This window comes from Chenopodium album, chromosome 25 (assembly GCF_948465745.1).
Source record: "Chenopodium album chromosome 25, dcCheAlbu1.1, whole genome shotgun sequence".
Taxonomy (NCBI): domain Eukaryota; kingdom Viridiplantae; phylum Streptophyta; class Magnoliopsida; order Caryophyllales; family Amaranthaceae; genus Chenopodium; species Chenopodium album.
In genome coordinates this window covers 1,274,166-1,293,135 of record NC_137858.1, presented here as the reverse complement: position 1 = coordinate 1,293,135, position 18,970 = coordinate 1,274,166, and the positions used below count along the sequence as shown (strand labels likewise).

Here is an 18,970-nt window from a genome sequence, read left to right as displayed (position 1 = left end):
AGTTCACATGAGCATGTAAACTAGTACAATAATTTGTAACAAAGTACAATCATGCAAAATATTTTAATAAGAAAATTTGCCTATAAAAGGCAAGTTCACTATTGTGAACTACACAAGCGAAAAATAACCGGAGTAATACTACTACACTACTTTTACTTCTTTACTTCTCTTACTCTCCAACATCTTTCTATTGTTAAAATATTTAACAGGTAAATAATTCTTGACTATTTCACTTTTTATGTAATTTTTTACATAAATTTTTTTTTTTAAAAAAAAAAAAAGGAATGATGAATGTTGGACGTGTCAATGTGTAATGCCGTGTGCTTTATTTTTGTTAGTGTTCTACCCGGTTCACCCTTTGTGTTAATCCGGATTCGGATCAGTTTTGGGTGGTTAGGTTCCAATCTCTTTCCAATTGTTGTTGCGGGGATCGAACACGAGTTCTCCCTACTAAATGTAACTGTGTAAGGTCAATCATCAGATTCATCACTACACCAACAACCAATTGTTAATGCCGTGTGTTTTGTGCCAAGTTATGAGAGTTAGTTTTCTTTTGGGAATGGTATAAAAAAACATTGATTAAATGAGGAAATATAGTTGGATTTCACCTGAGATAAGTCCAAGAAATTATTTATGGTTCACCAAATCAAAGTAGAGTTTTTTTTTTTTTTTTTTTTTTTTTTTTTGGAAAGGAAATCAAAGTAGAGTTTGGTTACACCTACATTTCTATTTTATACCTTTTTTATTCACATAACCAATATATTTGTGGAAGTTGTGTTTTGTTTGTAGGTTGCTCTTAACAATCATGTTTCCAAATATAACTCATCAAACAATAATGAAATAAATTATTATTACACACGTTGAAATCGGAGGTGAGGTTTTAGTGTATGACTTGAGTTACATTAATTGGGTTATTGTATTAATTAATTGCTTGATTTCAAAAATTATGTTAATACTCCCTCTAGCCCTCTATTTTTATCTTGTATAACACTCTTCAATTGCGGATTTATTTGTTTTATTTAATTTTTTAAAAGCAAATTTTATCATTTTACCTCCACAATATAACATTTTCACTCACTCTCTTATGCTATCTAGTTTTTTCTTATGTTCATCTACACTTTTTATCTATTGACTTCACTCACATTTTTCTTATAAAGTTGTGTGTTGGTAAACATAATCTGTCACAATTTTAATAAAACGAAAAAAAAAAAAAATGAATAGTCATTATGGATTTAATCCAAAATTTCATTGGCCTATTTGGCCATCTAGTTTTGTAATTTTGTCCCTTGTCAAAGTAGAAACATCCAAAGTCAAACTTCTTACTTACACGATAAAGAAAACTATATACTCGTATATTCAAGGGATATCAACTTAAGGAAGCAAAATGTTCTAGTATCAACTCATAAGTTAAAGAAATTCAAGTCAATCACAAAATCAATTGTTTGTGTAACCTTTAAAACAGCAAATTGTTCCTTTATTTTTGCATTATTATATGATTATAAAGAGATAACCATTAATTATCTCAAGACTATTGCCAAGTTATTGCAATTGGACTTCTAACACTATATTCTCCACCCACCCAAATCAAAGAACCAAAGGAACTAAAACTCCTGCTACTTGATCCTGTAAAACTCACCTTGTAACTTTGTTTCTCACCCGATTTTGTAAAGTGTAACACTTTAGGTTCAACACTAACCTTAACACCCTTAAGTTGGTCCAAAAATACCTTGTAACTTATCTTAGAACTTCCTACATTAGTCACTGTCCTCTTGTAAGTATATGTAGTCTTTCCTCTTTTTGCAGCATCAAAAATGACCGCGAATGAAGGGTAGTTCAGGTCACCAGGCTGAACCGCGTTTTTCCCCTTGTTGCTTGGGCAGGTGTATTTCCTCCTAGCTAAAAGAGTGACCTGAGCATTAGTGTAATTGATACTGCACAAATAATGCAAGTAGTCTTCACCTGTGATGTTGTACACAAGACCGGGGTCTAAAGCCTTATCAGGGTTAATATGACCTGAACCAAACTCAAAAGGAGTCGCGAATTTGGTGCTGTTTGATGCAGATAGATCAGAGATGAGATGCCCTCTATTGTCGCGAATGTAAGCAGTTGTCATTATGGCTGATTTTATTGCAGCTGGTGACCAGTCTCTATGGATTGATTTTATTAGTGCAGCTATGCCACTAACATGAGGACAGGACATTGAAGTACCAGACAGTATATTGAAATGTGACCGCCTTTTGTCACTACTTAGCCGAGTTATGGAAGACATTGGAGGCCAAGCAGCTAGGATGTTCATTCCTGGTGCAGTGATGTCAGGCTTGATGATGTGAGGATCCACAGGACTCGGTCCCCTAGACGAAAAGGCAGCCACCTTTGGGGATCTAGCTCCATATGTCGTACCATGAAATGAAATCGCGGCTGTTAAGTTTTTGTACTGTGTTAAGTAGTCTTTGATGACTTTGGCAGCTGATGCTCCTAATAAGGTGGCTGGTAGAACATGAGGTTCAGCAACAAGCTCTTCGCCGTAATAGGGTGTGTTAAGTAGTAGCATCCCTGCTCCTCCTGCTGATTTTACTACAAATCCCTTTTCGGTTTTGTCATTGATACCACGCATACAGAGGACTATCTTGCCTTTTACAAGGTTAGGAGATAGTGATCCAGGAAGACAGTACTCTGTAGTATTTTCAACACCAGCTGTTTCTTTGTATACTAGTGGCAGTTGCTTAGTTTTCTTATAATTACCGGAATTGATTGAAGCACCACGGAAAGTCTTTCCGTTACTTAGCTTTACTTTTCCCAGGAAGCCCCGGTCAAGGGAGCTGGCTGCAACAGTCATCACCCAGGGTGCAACATTGCCAACAGTGGAAGGTAAAGGACCAGAATTTCCTGCAGAAAATGCCAAAAAGACCCCTTTTTGTGACGCACCCAATGCTGCAATAATCGCGCTATCCTGATAATAAGGTGTTGCATCTCCTACTAGGGAGAGGGATAGAACATCAACTCCATCAGCTACTGCCTGGTCTATGGCAGCCAATATGTCAGAGTCAACACAATTCCCTTCCCAGCAGGCCTTGTATGCTGCTATTCTTGATGTGAAACTGTTGTTAAGAAACATGATAAGATTAGTGATATTACTACATGTGATTGAAGGTGGCTTCCAATAGTTCACTTATGTTAGAAAGTTACCTCATTCCGCGGGCAATACCCTTGGCCATTCCAAAGAAGCTAGCACCAGGCACTGCAGTTCCTGCTGCAGTGGATGCAGTGTGAGTCCCATGACCGCGAGAATCTCTGGCAGAAAGAAATTCTAAGGTGGTGTTGATTCTTCCATAAGCTGCTTCATATCCTTTATGGAAGAACCTGGCACCTATTAGCTTCCTATTACAGTTTGTAGCCGAAAAGTTTGTGCCTTTCTCACAGGTGCCTTTCCATCTTGATGGAACTGGAGACAATCCTGTGTCAGAAAAACTGATATGTTCTGGCCATATTCCAGTGTCAACAACACCTATTATGACATCAGATGCCGGCTTTTCATTCCACAGCCCTGTTTGGCCTAATTCTAGGCCAAGAAAATCAGGTGAGTATGTGGTTTGAAGGCTTCGTACCTGATCAGAAACAGCATGAAGTACCCCATCAGTATCAGTTAACAGCTGATATTGCTCTGTGGTGAGTTTAGCAGAAAACCCGGTCATGGTAGTCTCATATGTGTAAAGAAGCTCTGGGGCTAATACTTCTTCAAATTCATCTGCTGATGTTGTACTAGTAACCTGTAAAATCTCTTCATACCATTCTTGGGGTTGCTTGTTAGCACTCTTTAGTTCCAAGAGTTTAGAACTATCTATGTGAATTATGTATGTTTTTCTATCAGACGACGATGCAGTACATACTACAGAAAATAAGACTATCAGAGTCAGCCACAATATCCTGCAGGCAGGCTTCATTCTGGTAGGCTTGTTGCTGTAAAAGGATTATAAATTAGTCAGCATCAGTTTCGAAAATCCAAGATATAATATATGTTCACAATAAGTTATGAATGATAAGAAAATTTGGATTATTTCTTACATGCTGAAAATATGTTATCTGTAACAAGAACTGGTATAGTACTTAAAATTCTTTTGCACAAAATTAAGTGACAGCAAGTTTCTTTATCCTACCAAAAATGAATAATCTGACCAAGAAGGTATATGATAGAGTTGCTTACCTTACTTAGTAAATCTGCTCCAAGTAAATGAAGAATAGGATATACTGATGTGAAACTTAGATAGATGCACTCTCTTTATATAAGCAAGTTGCATTGTATCCCTAAAGTAGACAAAGTTGGTCCATTATATTATTGTAATAGTTGATTAGCTATTTGAGCGAGTAGTCTTGAATGAGATCGTCTCATATATTACGCTCATTATTGTCTTATACTCCCTCCATTTCAATGTAATGGTTACACTATGAATTATGTCACTATTTACAAACTCTTCAATGACCTTCTACTTGCTTTGTACGTATTCATAACTAAAAAAAATTAATGTTAAAATTTTTAGAATAACAAGTGTGAAAAAGTAAAGCGTAAAACAAATGAAGTACTTTGTACAAAGTATATTAAAGTACGAGTATTGTAAATAAATCTTATACACCACACTAGACTTTTTGTAACCCTAACTCATTTTGCCCTGTTCTTAATAAATCGCCATCCATATATATATATATATAGACAAGGAAGCCAAACCATAGAAGAGATGTGGTGGAAATTCAACCAAAAACTACACCCATAAGCTTATGAGTAATCAGAGGCTTATGATTTGGGTGAATATTATATATTGAGAAAGTAGTGTATGATGAATTCAGACTCAAAGACGAATATAAGTTATTGGACATTTTATATAACTGTTTGAACATATCGACATTTGAAATTTAGATATATGCATTGAGTGGATAGACAACTTACGTTAAAATAGACTCACCTTAATCACCTCATACTTTGTGCTATATTTAATTTTCTTAAAATAAAACAAACGGATTAATATTAATTCTTAAAGTTTAAAATTAAAGTTGTTGGGAAAAAAAAAAAGTAAACACTATCCAAATGAGACCTTATTTAACATGTGCCAGAAAAAAGCTCAAAGTCAATTTTTTTTAAAAAAATGATGAAACTAAAAAACATTGTATGCCTTTAGCACAAAAGATTGCTTTTTTTTAAAAAAAAATCATGAACGAGTATTGACCATTGACAAAATTATGCACAACCCAACATACGAAATGTATAAAACTATAAATTAAAGTGTAACTAAACTAATATAGCTTATAAATATTACTCTTGTCAAAGTGGAAGAAAAAAATTGGGAAAGGTTTCCTTTGACTCTATTAGAAAGTGGATGATCATGTCTATCCACTACACTAGCCCTAAATTTTAGACCTAGTTAAAGAATGCACTGCAACACAAAATTATTATTTAAGGGCATTATGTGTTTATATAATAGCCTAAATTATTAAGCATTAGTAAGTGGGTGATTATGTTTTGTCACCAAACTTCCAAACACATGACTAGTATTAAATTAGTAATTACTGTACTTCTATTTGTCCAGATATGTCATAATAAACTTGAGCAACAAAAATGTGCCATCAAAGAAAGATTAAACTAGCCAGAAGTGGACAATGAATGAGTACTAATTGAAAATTAAGGATATTACACATCATCAACCTTTGTTTTATAAAGATTTCTAGATGTACTAGTCTTATTTCTATACACCACGGAGTATAAGTCAAAGGGTGTCATGTTCATCCGTTTTAATAGATACATTGATTTGACTTTTCACACTATAAAAACAATAAGTATGGTGCCATGCATATTGGGATGTAAAAATTAAAAGAGTGGGGAACAAAGACTAAACTTTCATGACAACTGAACAAAGTGACAAGCATAAGTAAAAAAGTATCCCAAATCAATCTAACTATAGCAAATTATATTAAGCACAAATTATCAGTAGCTAATTTTCATTAAGAAGAACAAATTTACCCTTCAAATAAATAATTTGAATACATTAAAGATTGAAAGGTATTAAGTTAAGCAGAAACAATTTTGTTAACCCAAATAATCTTTGTGGAAACAGAGAAACAATCTTGAGATTACTACTGCCAAGTAACTGCAATAGGACTTCTAACACTATAATGTCCACCCACCCAAACCAATGATCCAAAATTTGAAATTCCTGCCCTGGTTGTGATATTTGCTCCTGATCCTGTAAAACTCACCTTGTAACTTTGCTTCTCACCCAGTTTCTTAAAAGTTAACACCTTGGGTTCAACATTAATCTTCACATTTTTCGGTTTCTCTACGAAAACCTTGTAACTAATATTAGGAGTTCCTACATTAGTCACTGTTCTCTTGTAAGTAAATGTGGTCTTTCCTATCTTAAAAGCTTCGAAAATAACAGCAAAAGAAGGATAGTTCAGATCACCAGGCTGAAGGGAATTTCCCTTCTTTTCTTTTGGGCAGCTGTACTTCTTTCTTGCCAAAATGGAGACCTGAGCATTAGTGAAATTGATACTGCATAGATAGTGCAAGTAGTCTTCTGCACTGATGTCATATACTAGCCCTGGATCAGAAGCTCCTTCAGGGTTTACATGACCTGACCCAAATGAAAATGGGGTCGCGAATTTGGTACTTTTAGATACAAATGCATCAGAAATGAGATGCTCCTTGTTGTCATGAGTATAAGCAGATGTCATGATGGCAGATTTTATTGCAGCTGGTGACCAATCTTTATGAACTGATTTTACTAGTGCAGCTATACCACTAAGGTGAGGGCAAGACATAGAAGTACCTGAGACTACATTGAACTGCACCCTTCTGTTGTCATTTTTTAGCTCAGTTGGTGAAATAATTGGAGGCCAAGCAGCCAAAATGTTCACCCCAGGGGCAGTTATGTCAGGCTTAACGACATAGGGGTCTACGAGGCTTGGGCCTCGAGATGAGAAAGCGGCCACCACAGGGGCCCGTGCTCCATATCTCGTCCCATAAAATGAGATTGAAGCTGTTAAGTTTTTGTTTTGAACATAGTATCCCTTGATGGCCTTAGCTGCTGTAGAGCCTACTGTGGTAGCTGGTAAAACATGAGGGTCAGCAAAAAGCTCTTCCCCTTGAATGGGACTATTAAGTAGTATCATCCCAGCTCCTCCTGCTGATTTTACCACAAATCCCTTCTCAGTTCTTCCGTTTAGACCACGGTCACAGAGAACGATCTTGCCTTTCACAAGGCTGGAAGACAAGGATCCATTGATGCAGAACTCAGCCCTGTTACCTCCGGCTGTTTCTTTGTACACAATTGGGAGTTGCTTAGTCTTCCTTGCACCAGAATAAAGAGATGAACCCTTGAAAGCTTTGCCATTACTTAGCCTAACTTTAGTAGGGAAGATTCGGTCAGTGTAGCTAGCTGCGACAGTCGTCATCCATGGTGCCATGTTGCCAACAGATGAAGGGATTGGGCCAGAATTTCCTGCAGAACATGAAAAGAAAACACCCTTTTCCATGGCTCCAAAAGCCGCTATTGCCATGCTATCCTGGTAATAAGGCCTTGGTAATCCTCCAAGGGACAGAGAAAGAACATCAACACCATCAGCTACTGCTTGGTCTATGGCAGCTAATATATCAGAACTAGCACAGCCCCTGTCCCAACAGACCTTATATGCTGCTACTCTAGATGTAAACCTGTTAAAAAAAATGCACAAACAGTCAATTTCAATAGAGGTAACAATGTAATAAATGAACTATTAACCAGAAAATGAATGGAAAAAACAAAAAAATCCAGCTTTTTTGGGAGTTATATCCAGTGCAGACTGCAGAGTGAGTAAATACATCTAAACCTCTCTGGACCTTGCATATGGCTTGATTGAATCACATGAAACTGTTAAAACTGTTTTTATCTAGTGAAACATTATTAAAATGTGTTAAGTGGGCAAATTGATCACTTTGGTATGAGAAAGTACCTCATTCCACTGGCAATACCGTTGGCCATTCCAAAGAGGCTAGCTCCAGGAACCATATTTCCTGCTGCTGTAGATGCAGTGTGAGTCCCATGGCCATTGGAGTCCCTAGCAGACCGGAAGTCATCTGTTCCATTGATTCTTCCATTAATAGCCTCATATCCTTTTAGGAAGTACCTGGCACCTATAAGCTTCTTATTGCAGAGTGCAGCTGAAAAGTTTGCACCTTTTTCACAAGTGCCTTTCCATCTTGCAGGAACCTGATTCACTCCTCTATCATGAAAACTGATATGTTCTGGCCAAATTCCAGTGTCAAGAACACCTACTATAACATCTGATGCCAAGCTAGAATAATTCCATAAACCTCGGCCAAATTCGAGGCCAAGAAAATGGGTGGAATATGTGGTGTGGAGATTTAGCATCACATCAGGAGTAACAGAAAGTACCCCGTCAATTTCAGTTAAGGATTGATATTGCTTTGTGGTAAGCTTAGCAGCAAAACCGGTCATGGTAGTCTCGTAGGTATAAAGAAGCTCAGGGGCCAATGAATCTTCATCTCCATCATCTTGGGCTGCTGGTTTTATAACAGAGTTAAGAATTGTTTCATACCATTCTTGGGGTTGCTTGTTCAAACTCTGCAGCTCAACAATTTTAGAATTCTCGGTGTGAACTATGTACGTTGTTCTGTCAGCTAATGCAAATGTCATTGCTGCTACCAAACCCAATAGAATTAGCTGGCACGCCATCCTCATTGGTACCATATTGATGGTTGCACCTGCAACTGCAACAAAGGAAATAAATAAGCAATCATTTCTTGATAATCCTAAGTATTGAACAAAGCGTCACAAAGTTAAGAATAAGTTGGTATTATGAAGTTAAATGTATTAACTAAAAGCTATTTGAAACTGTGAAAAACAAAAGGTAAAGTTTGGAGAATAGGCAAAACTATATATAGAATTTGATAACTACGGAATATATCAGCATTTGCACTAATCTTACAGAAATGGTGACAGACAAAACATTCCTATCCTAGAAGTAAAAAAAAAACTAATCCGAGATACTATGTAGAAAGAAACTGATCGCATAAAATCAAACTCGACACAAACAAAAAAGGTAGCAAGATTCATGAAGATATTATTTGTTAGCAGAGGCAGAAGTTACCTATCTTTCTGCACCCACCACAAAGTAAATGAAAAAGAGGATGGTGCATAACTTCTCTAGATAGGATTATTTATATAAGCAAGCCATACACTTAGAGAAAACGGAACTACAGATCTTTATCTAAATTTAATGCTATGCAATGATGATGAATTCCTTTTTAGGTAAGAGATGTGATTATTTTGCAAGCAAATATTATTGACTAGCTGCCTCACTTGGAAAGGTTTACCAAACTGACATAAAATTATAATTAAGCACTCGTGGTAATCTACTAATCAACAGATTATGAAGTAAGAGCAGTCAGATGATTTGAACAGGTGAAATCGGACAAAATTTGCAGTTCATCATGGATTCGAAAACTGTTAAACCGAGTATTATTCACTTTATCCTAGTAGGAAAAAAAGGAATTACTGAATAGTAGAGTACTCTTTCAGTGAGGCCATGCCGCCATGGTAATAATTGTTCTACATGTAGGTAGAAGACCATCCTCAGCTATCATGAGCAAAACCTAAAACAGATCAGGTAAATAGCTCAATTATTTTAGACATACTCACACACATCCATCCCAAAAAAAGATGAAGGGAAACTTCAAACACTAATTATACAGCTCTTATTTTAAACTCCTCGGTTCACCTCAAGTATTTGTCTTTGATCCTCGACACTCTGGCATAGGTATGAGCAGTTTGATAGTGATGACATGTTACTTGAAATAGTTGTGCCTGATACTTGAACACGAAGCCATGTAAATACTTACGTCTGACTACAACAGATTCTTAAGGAGCTTATTTACATCTTTTACATATTAACAGTTTGATAGTGATGGCATTAATCCCATGTCACGTTGAGCAGTAGATGTCAAATATCCGGTTAGGATTAAGTCGGTAGACAAGTAACGTATGAACGTGCAGCTCATGAAGAGAATAAGAGTGAAAAGTTCACTGCTACTTTCTTAAGATAGGAAAAGGATTACAAAATTGATGAACTAATTGATGAAAAGCATGCTAGATAGTAACTCCACAATGATAGTATGATACAAAAAGGCTCATTATGAAATAACTTCCTTTGAGTCTTACCTAAGGAAATACAAGGATGGGCATGTAGAAAAAAGCAGCATGATGGTAATTCAACAACCATGTAAAAATGCATGTGAAGCCTGACAACATCAAAATTTCAACTTGTAGCACTAAAATATAACTCAACCCCATAATTGTCTGAAACTAAGTAAAATCATATTGTCTCACCTTTTCAATTATTAACACATAATTATCATTTTAGTTGATTATATCAGCTCATTGTTACAACTCCAACTGAACACATTCTAGTATCGACATGCTGCCGTTTCATGGATACAAGAGACACTGCTTTACTAGCAATATAAACTTCATATGTATGGACATAATACACTGGCATGTTTAAGAGACTATGAGTGCTCGAGATGAGGAAAAATAATTAATCAAGTGAGTTAAATACACATACTTTACTTTGAAGTCTGGTTAGCTCTCATCATTGGAGCCAGGCTGAGAAAGGCCTGATATTTGGCATAATTGCTTTTTCCTGAAGAAACAAGTTTGATCATGATTAACGTTGGTGGGTACTGTATTATGAAAAATAAATAAATCAAGAGTTCCAATCTATGGTAGCTCAATCCACAAATTCGACGATAAATCATTTGCTCATGTCTGACTTTGGGGTTTTTATTTATAACTCTACTGAAGTACTGAGCAAACAATACTCTGTTGCTGAACTTTACTGATCTTTGTTCTCAAAACTGCAAAAAAAGAATATATATATATATATATATATATATATATATATATATATATATATATATATATATATATATATATATAATAACTAAAAAAAGGGGACAAAAAATGAAAACGTGGTTGTATTGAACTATTACATGTAACTCTTGCTAATATTCTCTCAACTTCAAAATTAATGTCCCTGTATTTTAATAGCACAGTACCGCTGACTTAATATAAATCAGTTGTTAAATATTGTTCAAAGCAATAATCTGTCCTCAATCATTTTCTGGAAGTACATTAGGAGATTCTGTAAGGTTATATGAGCATGTATTCATATCCTAAACAGCATATATACGTTTTTTTCTATATGTTAAATTACTTGCTTGCTGTCCTATTAGAAAAAATCCTGGACTCGCGTGATGAACCTTAATTGTTTGTTTTGTCATATGCTCATACAAGATCATGATCTAATACTTAATCAGTCAAGTCTTTAATAATAACGGAAAGAGAACAAGAGTCAAGCAGTTGCAAACCTGTCTTTCAGTCTCCGACTGTTCTTGGAATTTTTGCTCCAGTCTGATCATCTGACCTTCTCCCTTTCAGAAGGTGAGTATGTAACAGATATGATAATTTCTATTACATAATGAATTCAGCATGAGTAATATAAAGGATTTTCCTTGCCATATGGGTATATGACTCATCAAGGAATTCTGAACATACTGGACTACTGGTGATATCTGAATGCAACACTTACTAGGGGATTAGTTACAATCTGACATTAGCAGAAACCTTTCACAACAAGAATCTGCACTTTTCCAACCGCTCAAAACAGTCAGTAACTATGCAAACAGTCAGTAAATTTGATCCCTGACATAATTTTAATCTCCATTTACAACATTGCAATTACAAAGGAAACAATGCTTGATCAGCAAATGCGGAACATATACTGTACATAGTACAAGTATCAAGCAAGGATGTTCTGAAAAACTTTTACACGAGTAATAGAAACTACTTTCAGAATTGAAGGACAGATCCAGTCAACATAATTTATTCAACTATGAGTCCTCTGTTATATACAAAGCCTATAACTATATAACATACATCCTAGTGGTTACTAACAAATAATTAAAGGTATCACCTCTCTTCTTTGTTCTCATACATCTAAATATATACTTCTATGTTTTATAAATGACAATTGGACACCTAACAACATGACGGGAGCTTTTCCAAATGAGAGAAGCTGATAAGATTTTTGCACCTGAAAGGGGATTTGCCTTCACCACAACCTTGAAACTCCGCACCTCCAAGGCATGAGAAAATGAGAGACTTGTAGGTTTAACAGTAATATTCACGCCTTTGGGGGCTCTAATAATGGAATTGTAGACTGAATTTGAGGGACCCACATTGGTAACTCTTCTGCAGAACACTGTCATTACTGGCTCTTGCTTGTTCTTCAAGTTCAGCTGCATTGTAGGGTAATTGAGAGAATCATGGCCGAATGCAGGAAGCAAAGCAGAACAATTAATGGATTTTGAACCAACGAGAACGGACAAAGAAGCCCCACTATATCCCTCCTTGCACAGAAACTGGATGTAAGGCATTTCATCCATATCATACACTAAGCCAGGACTCCTTGCTTTGAGTGGATTCACTTGACCAGCACCATAAGCAAATTCAGCATCTTTATTGAACCTTGAGCTCATAGGCCTCGCTGTTAAAAAGAAGAATATTTAACCAAAGTTATGACTCAAGCATTAAGCCAAAAAAAGTATAAGCCACTGAAGATTTAACTTGCCCTTCATACCAGTAGTAATGATGGCAGATCTAATGGCAGCAGGCGACCAATTTGGATGAAATGACTTGACATAGGCAGCAACCCCAGCAACGTGGGGACATGCCATGGATGTTCCAGACATGAGAGTGAATTTTGAATGTTGGTTGTCACCTTTTAATCCAGTCAATGACTTCAAGGGGGTATAGGCTGCCAAAATATCAACTCCAGGAGCAGCAATATCCGGCTATATGTGAATAAATATGGGTGAAAATGTCAAATTGCAGATCATTATCAATTTAGTGAATTTACCATAATGACACAGAAGTGATTGATGTTAATATGTACCTTGAGAAGACGTAAAGATCCTGGATTTGGACCTCGAGATGAAAATGAACCAATAAATGGAGCTGAAATATTTACCTCCTGGGATCTGTATATTGTTGCTGTTGGTGAACTGTCATAACACACAAGAAAATCAATAATTCACTTCCATTAAATTGTTTGCTTTCTACACCAAGTTAGCTGTCTTGATAAGATAGGCATTATATACCTTGATTTATGGATGTAGTCATAAATCTTATCACCAACAGTATAATTAACTATGGTTCCTGGTGCCATGAATATCATAGCAACATCAAGAAACCTCGAGCTTGTGACAATAGCACCAGCACCTCCACTTCCTTTCACCACTGAATCAACACCCCAGTCCTGTAGCTTGCATAGAACAAGATTTCCTTTAACCTTGGAAGGGCTCATTGAATCTTCCATGCAGTATCTGGTTCAGCATTGCAAATTGCTTAGTCAAAAAAAAAAAAAAAAAAGTTGGTCTGTATTCGGGACTCATTTTTCAATGGAAAAAGTAATAGTCTCATTGGTCTCACTTGGGGTCCAAAGAATGAAGTACCTTGCATTTTCCTTGTTCTCTGAATTCTTTGCTGCATCCTCACCACTAACAAGACGATATGATTTCCCAGTATCAAACAAATCTATCCCAACTCCCTGCTCAGCAGGCAAATAGTCAGTGAAAGGAGAAATTTCTAGTTAACTTTTTCCTTTTCTTTACATAACGATTTACTTATGTTACTCGGACTCTTCGTTTTACCTCAAGTACCCGTGTCGGACTCTCGACACTCGGGCATGGGTATGACACTTGGACACTTCATTTTAGTTCAAAATCATAGAATTTTTTCACAAAATAGCCGAGTCGGACACTTGGACACATACCCGTGTCGGATATGGGTACCCGAGTCCGAGTAACATAGCGATTTAGAGGTAGTTTGCTCCTAAACAAGATTTTGTCTAAAAATGAAGGAAAGAAATAAAAAAAATTAAAAAAACACTATAGCTTACATGCAGTTTAACAAAGATGAGTTATCTAAAATCCAAATAGCCTTTTATAGATACGTTATGCCTATAGCTTTGATTCGATGACAAACATTCAGCTAAACGTACAAGCATCCTGATGTTGCCTAGGTTCTTCCCTTCTTTTCGCCTTTTTACTACACAAGAGTATTTCCTTCTTTAACACTTTGTACTAACAAAACAACCCCCAAAAAAACTAGTCCTAATTTGGACAAACATAAGAGAATACACCTCCTCCTTTTCACCTTCACTCTATTTCAACCCCAATTTGTGCTCAACATAAAGCCATTACTGTCAGCTCACTTAAGCACTCCCATGTACACTAAACCAACATCAAACAAGTTATCAATCACTCCATAAGCGCCCTCTAACCCTAAACACTTCTCCAAAAGTGGACTCTCATGAAACCTTATCAACAATATGCCCCATTTTAATCATTGCAATCCCAAAAACACCGCCATTAGTCACATGAAACGTGCCCATCATCCCTTTAATCAGCATTCTTGCATTTTGCTAAACTTAACCCACATTCCAAAATTCATACACGCCTAACAAAAAGATAAATAAATTGAATTCAGCAAACCCTTTACCTTAATTTCACTTCATTAACATTAAACAAGGCAATGGGAAAACAAAATGCAAAAATTTTCAAATAATAACACAAGTAATTAATTCTCAAGATTACCTAAACCTCATAAAACAAAATCCCCAAATTAAAATGGGACAAAACTGTCAAAACATGATCAAAAACCCTAATTTGACAACAAACTACACAAATCAAACAACCTGAAAAAAGGGGGCAAGAAAATTACCGAAATTGAGTTTCCATTACCAAGAGAAACCTTACTACGAAACCCACGATCAATCCCACTAGCAGCAACACTCAACATCCAAGGAGCATGATTGGCAACAGTCCCAGAAGTGGGCCCATCATTTCCAGCAGACCCAACAGTAAGAATCCCTTTTCTCATAGCATGAAAAGACCCAATTGAAATGGAGTCGGAAGCATAGCCGGAAGATGGCCCACCAATTGAGATACTGATTAAGTCAACGCCGTCGGAGATGGCGTGGTCAAAGGCGGCGAGAATGTCCATGTCGGAGCAACCGGAGGATGCCCAGCATACTTTGTAGACGGCGATTCTGGCGGAGGGGACGGCGCCGCGCGCAGTTCCAGCGGCGAGGCCGGCGAGACTAGCATCGGGAACTAGGGTTCCGGCGAGGGTTGAGGAGGTGTGTGTGCCGTGGCCTTCGACGTCGATGGGGGAGAGGATGTCGGAAGGGTCTGGAACGTTGTCGAGTTTGAAGTACCGGGCTCCTATGATTTTGCTGCATGTTTAAAAAGATGCACGTAAGTGAACCCTTGACATACCTTCCGACCTTGAGATTTTACGACTTGATAAACGAAATACTACGTAATCTTATAACTTGATACTCTGTAAATGAGAACTAGAGTGGAATAGAAAAGGTTTGATATCGTTTGTAAACTTTGTACTTCATATTAAAATTTTTGGCTCGTGTATAAACTGTCTATTATGTATAAAATGTGACCTAATCTGTCATTAATTTGATATTTTAATGAGTCGTTTAGGAGCAATCTGACTTCAACCAATATATGACTTAAGACAATCACGCAATTCTATTAATTTTCACTTAATTAGTGACATTAGGCTTGTGATTGTTGAAAATACGTAAACTATGAAATATCTTACATGCACTTAGAGGTGTACCCGGGCCATGAATTTTTTATTTTAACTTATTCAATACTCCGTACTTTATAAACTTTGCCTAATTGCATAATAATTCAAACAGGTTATGATAGGTTTGGGTGGAGGTGTTGACTCAACGCTACACCCTAAACGCGTGTATGTGTTGTGTGCATGAACATACTCTCCAAATATATTTATTTCCGACCATGATTGTAAATTTGTGATTGGTATTATGACTTATGAGTTGCAAAAGAAAAGCCCTCTTTGGTTGGATAGCTACCATACTAACCAATGACCAATTAACCATAGCTTTTTTTCATCAAAAAGGTATGGTTTGCATGCTACAAAGATACTTGGAATAATAATTTCATATCCTTTATATTTCTAGCTTTCTAGTAGTTTCTACCAACTAACTTTTAAGTCAATGCTTATTGCACTGTTCGGAAACTCGAAGGGTAATCCTAAAATTAAGCCAATAGAATGCACTTCAATGAAGAACATGTACACCTTTAAAAAAGTAATGATATACGAAGTAGTAGTTGTTGTTAATGGATGCATTATTATATTAACAGATTAACGAAATTGCATATCCAAAATTTTCGACTACTCCAATTTGGGAAGCATGTGCAAATGTGCTCATGCACCAAAACCTCAATTATTGGATCAATCGTCACCTTTCCACTTAGGGCATAATCGTCACTGCTCAGTAACTTCTTTATTGTTCTTATACTTCCTCTATTGGACTCTACATTAAACTCCATGCATGTAATCAACAAAAAGATTAAATGAATTTAAACTTTTTACTAGTCAACTCAATTAAAGTAGAATTACAGGCAAAAACCTCAAAGAGTCCGTCGATTTTGAACCTCTCATCTTAAGTATACGGGATTTGATGTGATGTATCATGTACATCTTCAATAATCTATCTTTGCCACAAGACCAAAAAAAAAAAAAAAAAAAAAAAAAACACACTCATCTTTAAATGAATATCAGCATAATCTAATAGGTACAATGCCATACATACGAGAAACGTATTATGCATGCATTATATTATGTGATGAATAGGTTAAGTAAAATTACTTGTTGCAACCAGAGAAATTGGCATGGTGATCACAAGTTCCTTTCCATTTTGCTGGGGGTGGTCCAAGCCCATCATCCTTAAAGCTCTCTGACTCTGGAGTGATTCCTGTAACAAACAATCAGTAGTAGACAGATTCATACTTTAGTTCTATATACAAGCATGATTATGGCAGTCAATCAAAAATGTCGTCGAATAATACAATGATTAGTTCTTTAATTCTTTCCTATATATTAACTTTCATGTCAATGTTTAATTTATGGCAATGGACTTACAATACGAAATACATAATTCTAAAACGGACTTACAATATTGTACCATAGTCATAACCCTATACGGCTATACAAGAGTATTAATCACCTGTATCAAAAAGACCAACAATGATATTACTCTCAGTCTTCAATTTTCTCTTAGCTGATTGAGGAAATCTAATAAAATCCCATGATCTTGTTGTGTGCAACTTATGATATTTGTTTTCAAATATCCATAGCACCTCTTCCATTTCTGTAAATTATATTAACTTAATTAATTAATATCATCTCAAATATAAATTCCAACCATATCATTTTTACAAAAATAAATACATAAATATGTATAACTTAAAGATAAAATTATACTATAAATTATTTAGTTATAAGATTGAATAATTTAGTACAAACCAGACAATGATTGTGCTTCATGATTGAGTAATTTTGCTGCAAACGCATTGAAGCTTCTATGATAACTATGAACTATTGATTTTCTAGCTTGGAATTCACTACAAAATCAAATATATCAATAATTAGTACAAGCTAGTACTTATAAAATACAAAGATGATCATATATATAAACTAAACCTTATAAGAGTTATAACAATGGACCGACCTTCCTTTTAGATTAGAGAGCACGTTAATATGTGCTCGATTCGCCGTAGCTTCATCATCTGGTGGATGATTTCCCAAGTAAACAATGTAAAATTTCTGCATAATATAAGAAAAATAAAAATAAAAAAAATCACACATTGTGTACTTTATCATATGTATACTTCTATATTGGTGTTTAGTTAATAATGTAATTTTGATGTATAATTAATGGAAAAAAGCAATGTAGCTGCAACCTTTTCGTCTTCATTTTGATTGATTGAAGCTAAAACATTAGAGAATGAAACAAAGAAGATGATGAGAAGAATTTTGAGGAAGTTTCCTAAGGTTAAAGGCATGACTACTTTGTCAATAATAATAGTGCGTGCTCTTCTTTGGTGTAGTTTATCTATTTATGAGAATGTTTTATACATTTAATTATTTAAATATTAAGATATTCCAATTCCATTGTTGCTAAGGATGCTAACAACGAGTAGTAGTCAAGATTTGAGATCGAATACTATCTACCTACGACACTCCCTTGATAAAGAAGTTCACTTATGTTTTGACGACTTACAAAAAATTGACTTGAGTCATGTATAGTGTGAATATATATTATAGTTGTAATAAAATTTATGTTATGAAATTAATTTTGTACATGAAAGCTTTTCTTGTAGATAAAATTTGAACCCATAAATGAGGATCAAAACAAATAAAAAGTTATGTTGGTAATTAAAGTATTCTGATTAGTTTTATAATTGTGTCAATTATTTAACTTGTTTAAAAAGTTACTCATCATAATAGTTTTAACTTATTAAATCTTGCAAATGGTGTAGCTAATTAATATTTTAGATGGTTTTGAAAAAATATAGGGTGAAATTTTTGTAAAGCAACATATATCATATCCGATCCAAAACAATTGTTCGGTATAAAAAATTATCATAACAACATGGTCAACATCTTCACCCTAAAAATATATCATACCGAGTAGAATATTATTAAGGAATAGAGAAAGTAGTAAAATTTTAGGGGTTAAGTCACTTAACTATCAACCAATGAGCACTAAACTTGCAGCAACCACAAACATGTCTTGTCTTGAAATACAAGTAATTATTAAGCTTCATCTAGGTTGCAGTTTCTAATTTGAAAAAGAAATCATGTATTCATGTGAAAATATCAAAATATAGTAGTTTATGCAAATGCCAGAATTATTTTTATTATTATTAAAAAATTTAATTACGCACTAAAACTTCGTCGGTCGACGATCGAACAGATGTTGAGCGAGCTAGGAATCAATTAATAAATACTTCCTCTGTTCTTTTTTACTTGAC

General features: G+C 35.4%; 3 protein-coding genes across 3 annotated transcripts; all 3 read right to left on the bottom strand.

The window, feature by feature from the left end:
- Positions 1 to 1,434: 1,434 nt before the first annotated feature.
- On the bottom strand, positions 1,435 to 3,941 carry LOC145615601 (subtilisin-like protease SBT1.1). Its single transcript, XM_081670674.1, has 2 exons — positions 3,187 to 3,941; positions 1,435 to 3,098 (listed from the first exon to the last, which is right to left on the bottom strand). Exons 1-2 carry the CDS (start codon positions 3,939 to 3,941, stop codon positions 1,529 to 1,531), a joined length of 2,325 nt encoding a protein of 774 aa, XP_081526800.1. The 3' UTR covers positions 1,435 to 1,528.
- A 2,040-nt stretch (positions 3,942 to 5,981) lies between these two features.
- On the bottom strand, positions 5,982 to 9,201 carry LOC145614833 (subtilisin-like protease SBT1.1). Its single transcript, XM_081669895.1, has 3 exons — positions 9,136 to 9,201; positions 7,978 to 8,755; positions 5,982 to 7,699 (listed from the first exon to the last, which is right to left on the bottom strand). The coding sequence occupies exons 1-3, from the start codon at positions 9,182 to 9,184 to the stop codon at positions 6,121 to 6,123; spliced, it is 2,406 nt and encodes an 801-aa protein (XP_081526021.1). The 5' UTR covers positions 9,185 to 9,201; the 3' UTR covers positions 5,982 to 6,120.
- A 2,552-nt stretch (positions 9,202 to 11,753) lies between these two features.
- LOC145614553 (subtilisin-like protease SBT4.14) lies at positions 11,754 to 18,021 on the bottom strand. The gene is made up of 11 exons (XM_081669611.1): positions 17,897 to 18,021; positions 17,665 to 17,759; positions 17,460 to 17,557; positions 17,161 to 17,304; positions 16,803 to 16,908; positions 14,829 to 15,342; positions 13,559 to 13,653; positions 13,205 to 13,429; positions 13,000 to 13,108; positions 12,685 to 12,898; positions 11,754 to 12,591 (listed from the first exon to the last, which is right to left on the bottom strand). Exons 1-11 carry the CDS (start codon positions 17,996 to 17,998, stop codon positions 12,056 to 12,058), a joined length of 2,238 nt encoding a protein of 745 aa, XP_081525737.1. The 5' UTR covers positions 17,999 to 18,021; the 3' UTR covers positions 11,754 to 12,055.
- Positions 18,022 to 18,970: the final 949 nt, after the last annotated feature.

What these genes read in the sequence shown, in the direction of transcription:
- LOC145614553 (XM_081669611.1), bottom strand. Translation starts at nt 17,998, where the DNA reads ATGCCTTTAACCTTAGGAAACTTCCTCAAAATTCTTCTCATCATCTTC. An exon ending in GTAATGGAAACTCAATTTCG is followed by an intron (nt 13,654 to 14,828) that starts GTAATTTTCTTG and finishes CCTGCTGAGCAG; the next exon opens with GGAGTTGGGATAGATTTGTT. An exon ending in GAGAACAAGGAAAATGCAAG is followed by an intron (nt 13,430 to 13,558) that starts GTACTTCATTCT and finishes ATGCTGAACCAG; the next exon opens with ATACTGCATGGAAGATTCAA.
- LOC145614833 (XM_081669895.1), bottom strand. Translation starts at nt 9,184, where the DNA reads ATGCACCATCCTCTTTTTCATTTACTTTGTGGTGGGTGCAGAAAGATA. An exon ending in TGGTGGGTGCAGAAAGATAG is followed by an intron (nt 8,756 to 9,135) that starts GTAACTTCTGCC and finishes CCTTTGTTGCAG; the next exon opens with TTGCAGGTGCAACCATCAAT. An exon ending in GGTATTGCCAGTGGAATGAG is followed by an intron (nt 7,700 to 7,977) that starts GTACTTTCTCAT and finishes TTTTTTTAACAG; the next exon opens with GTTTACATCTAGAGTAGCAG.
- LOC145615601 (XM_081670674.1), bottom strand. Translation starts at nt 3,941, where the DNA reads ATGAAGCCTGCCTGCAGGATATTGTGGCTGACTCTGATAGTCTTATTT. An exon ending in GGTATTGCCCGCGGAATGAG is followed by an intron (nt 3,099 to 3,186) that starts GTAACTTTCTAA and finishes TCTTAACAACAG; the next exon opens with TTTCACATCAAGAATAGCAG.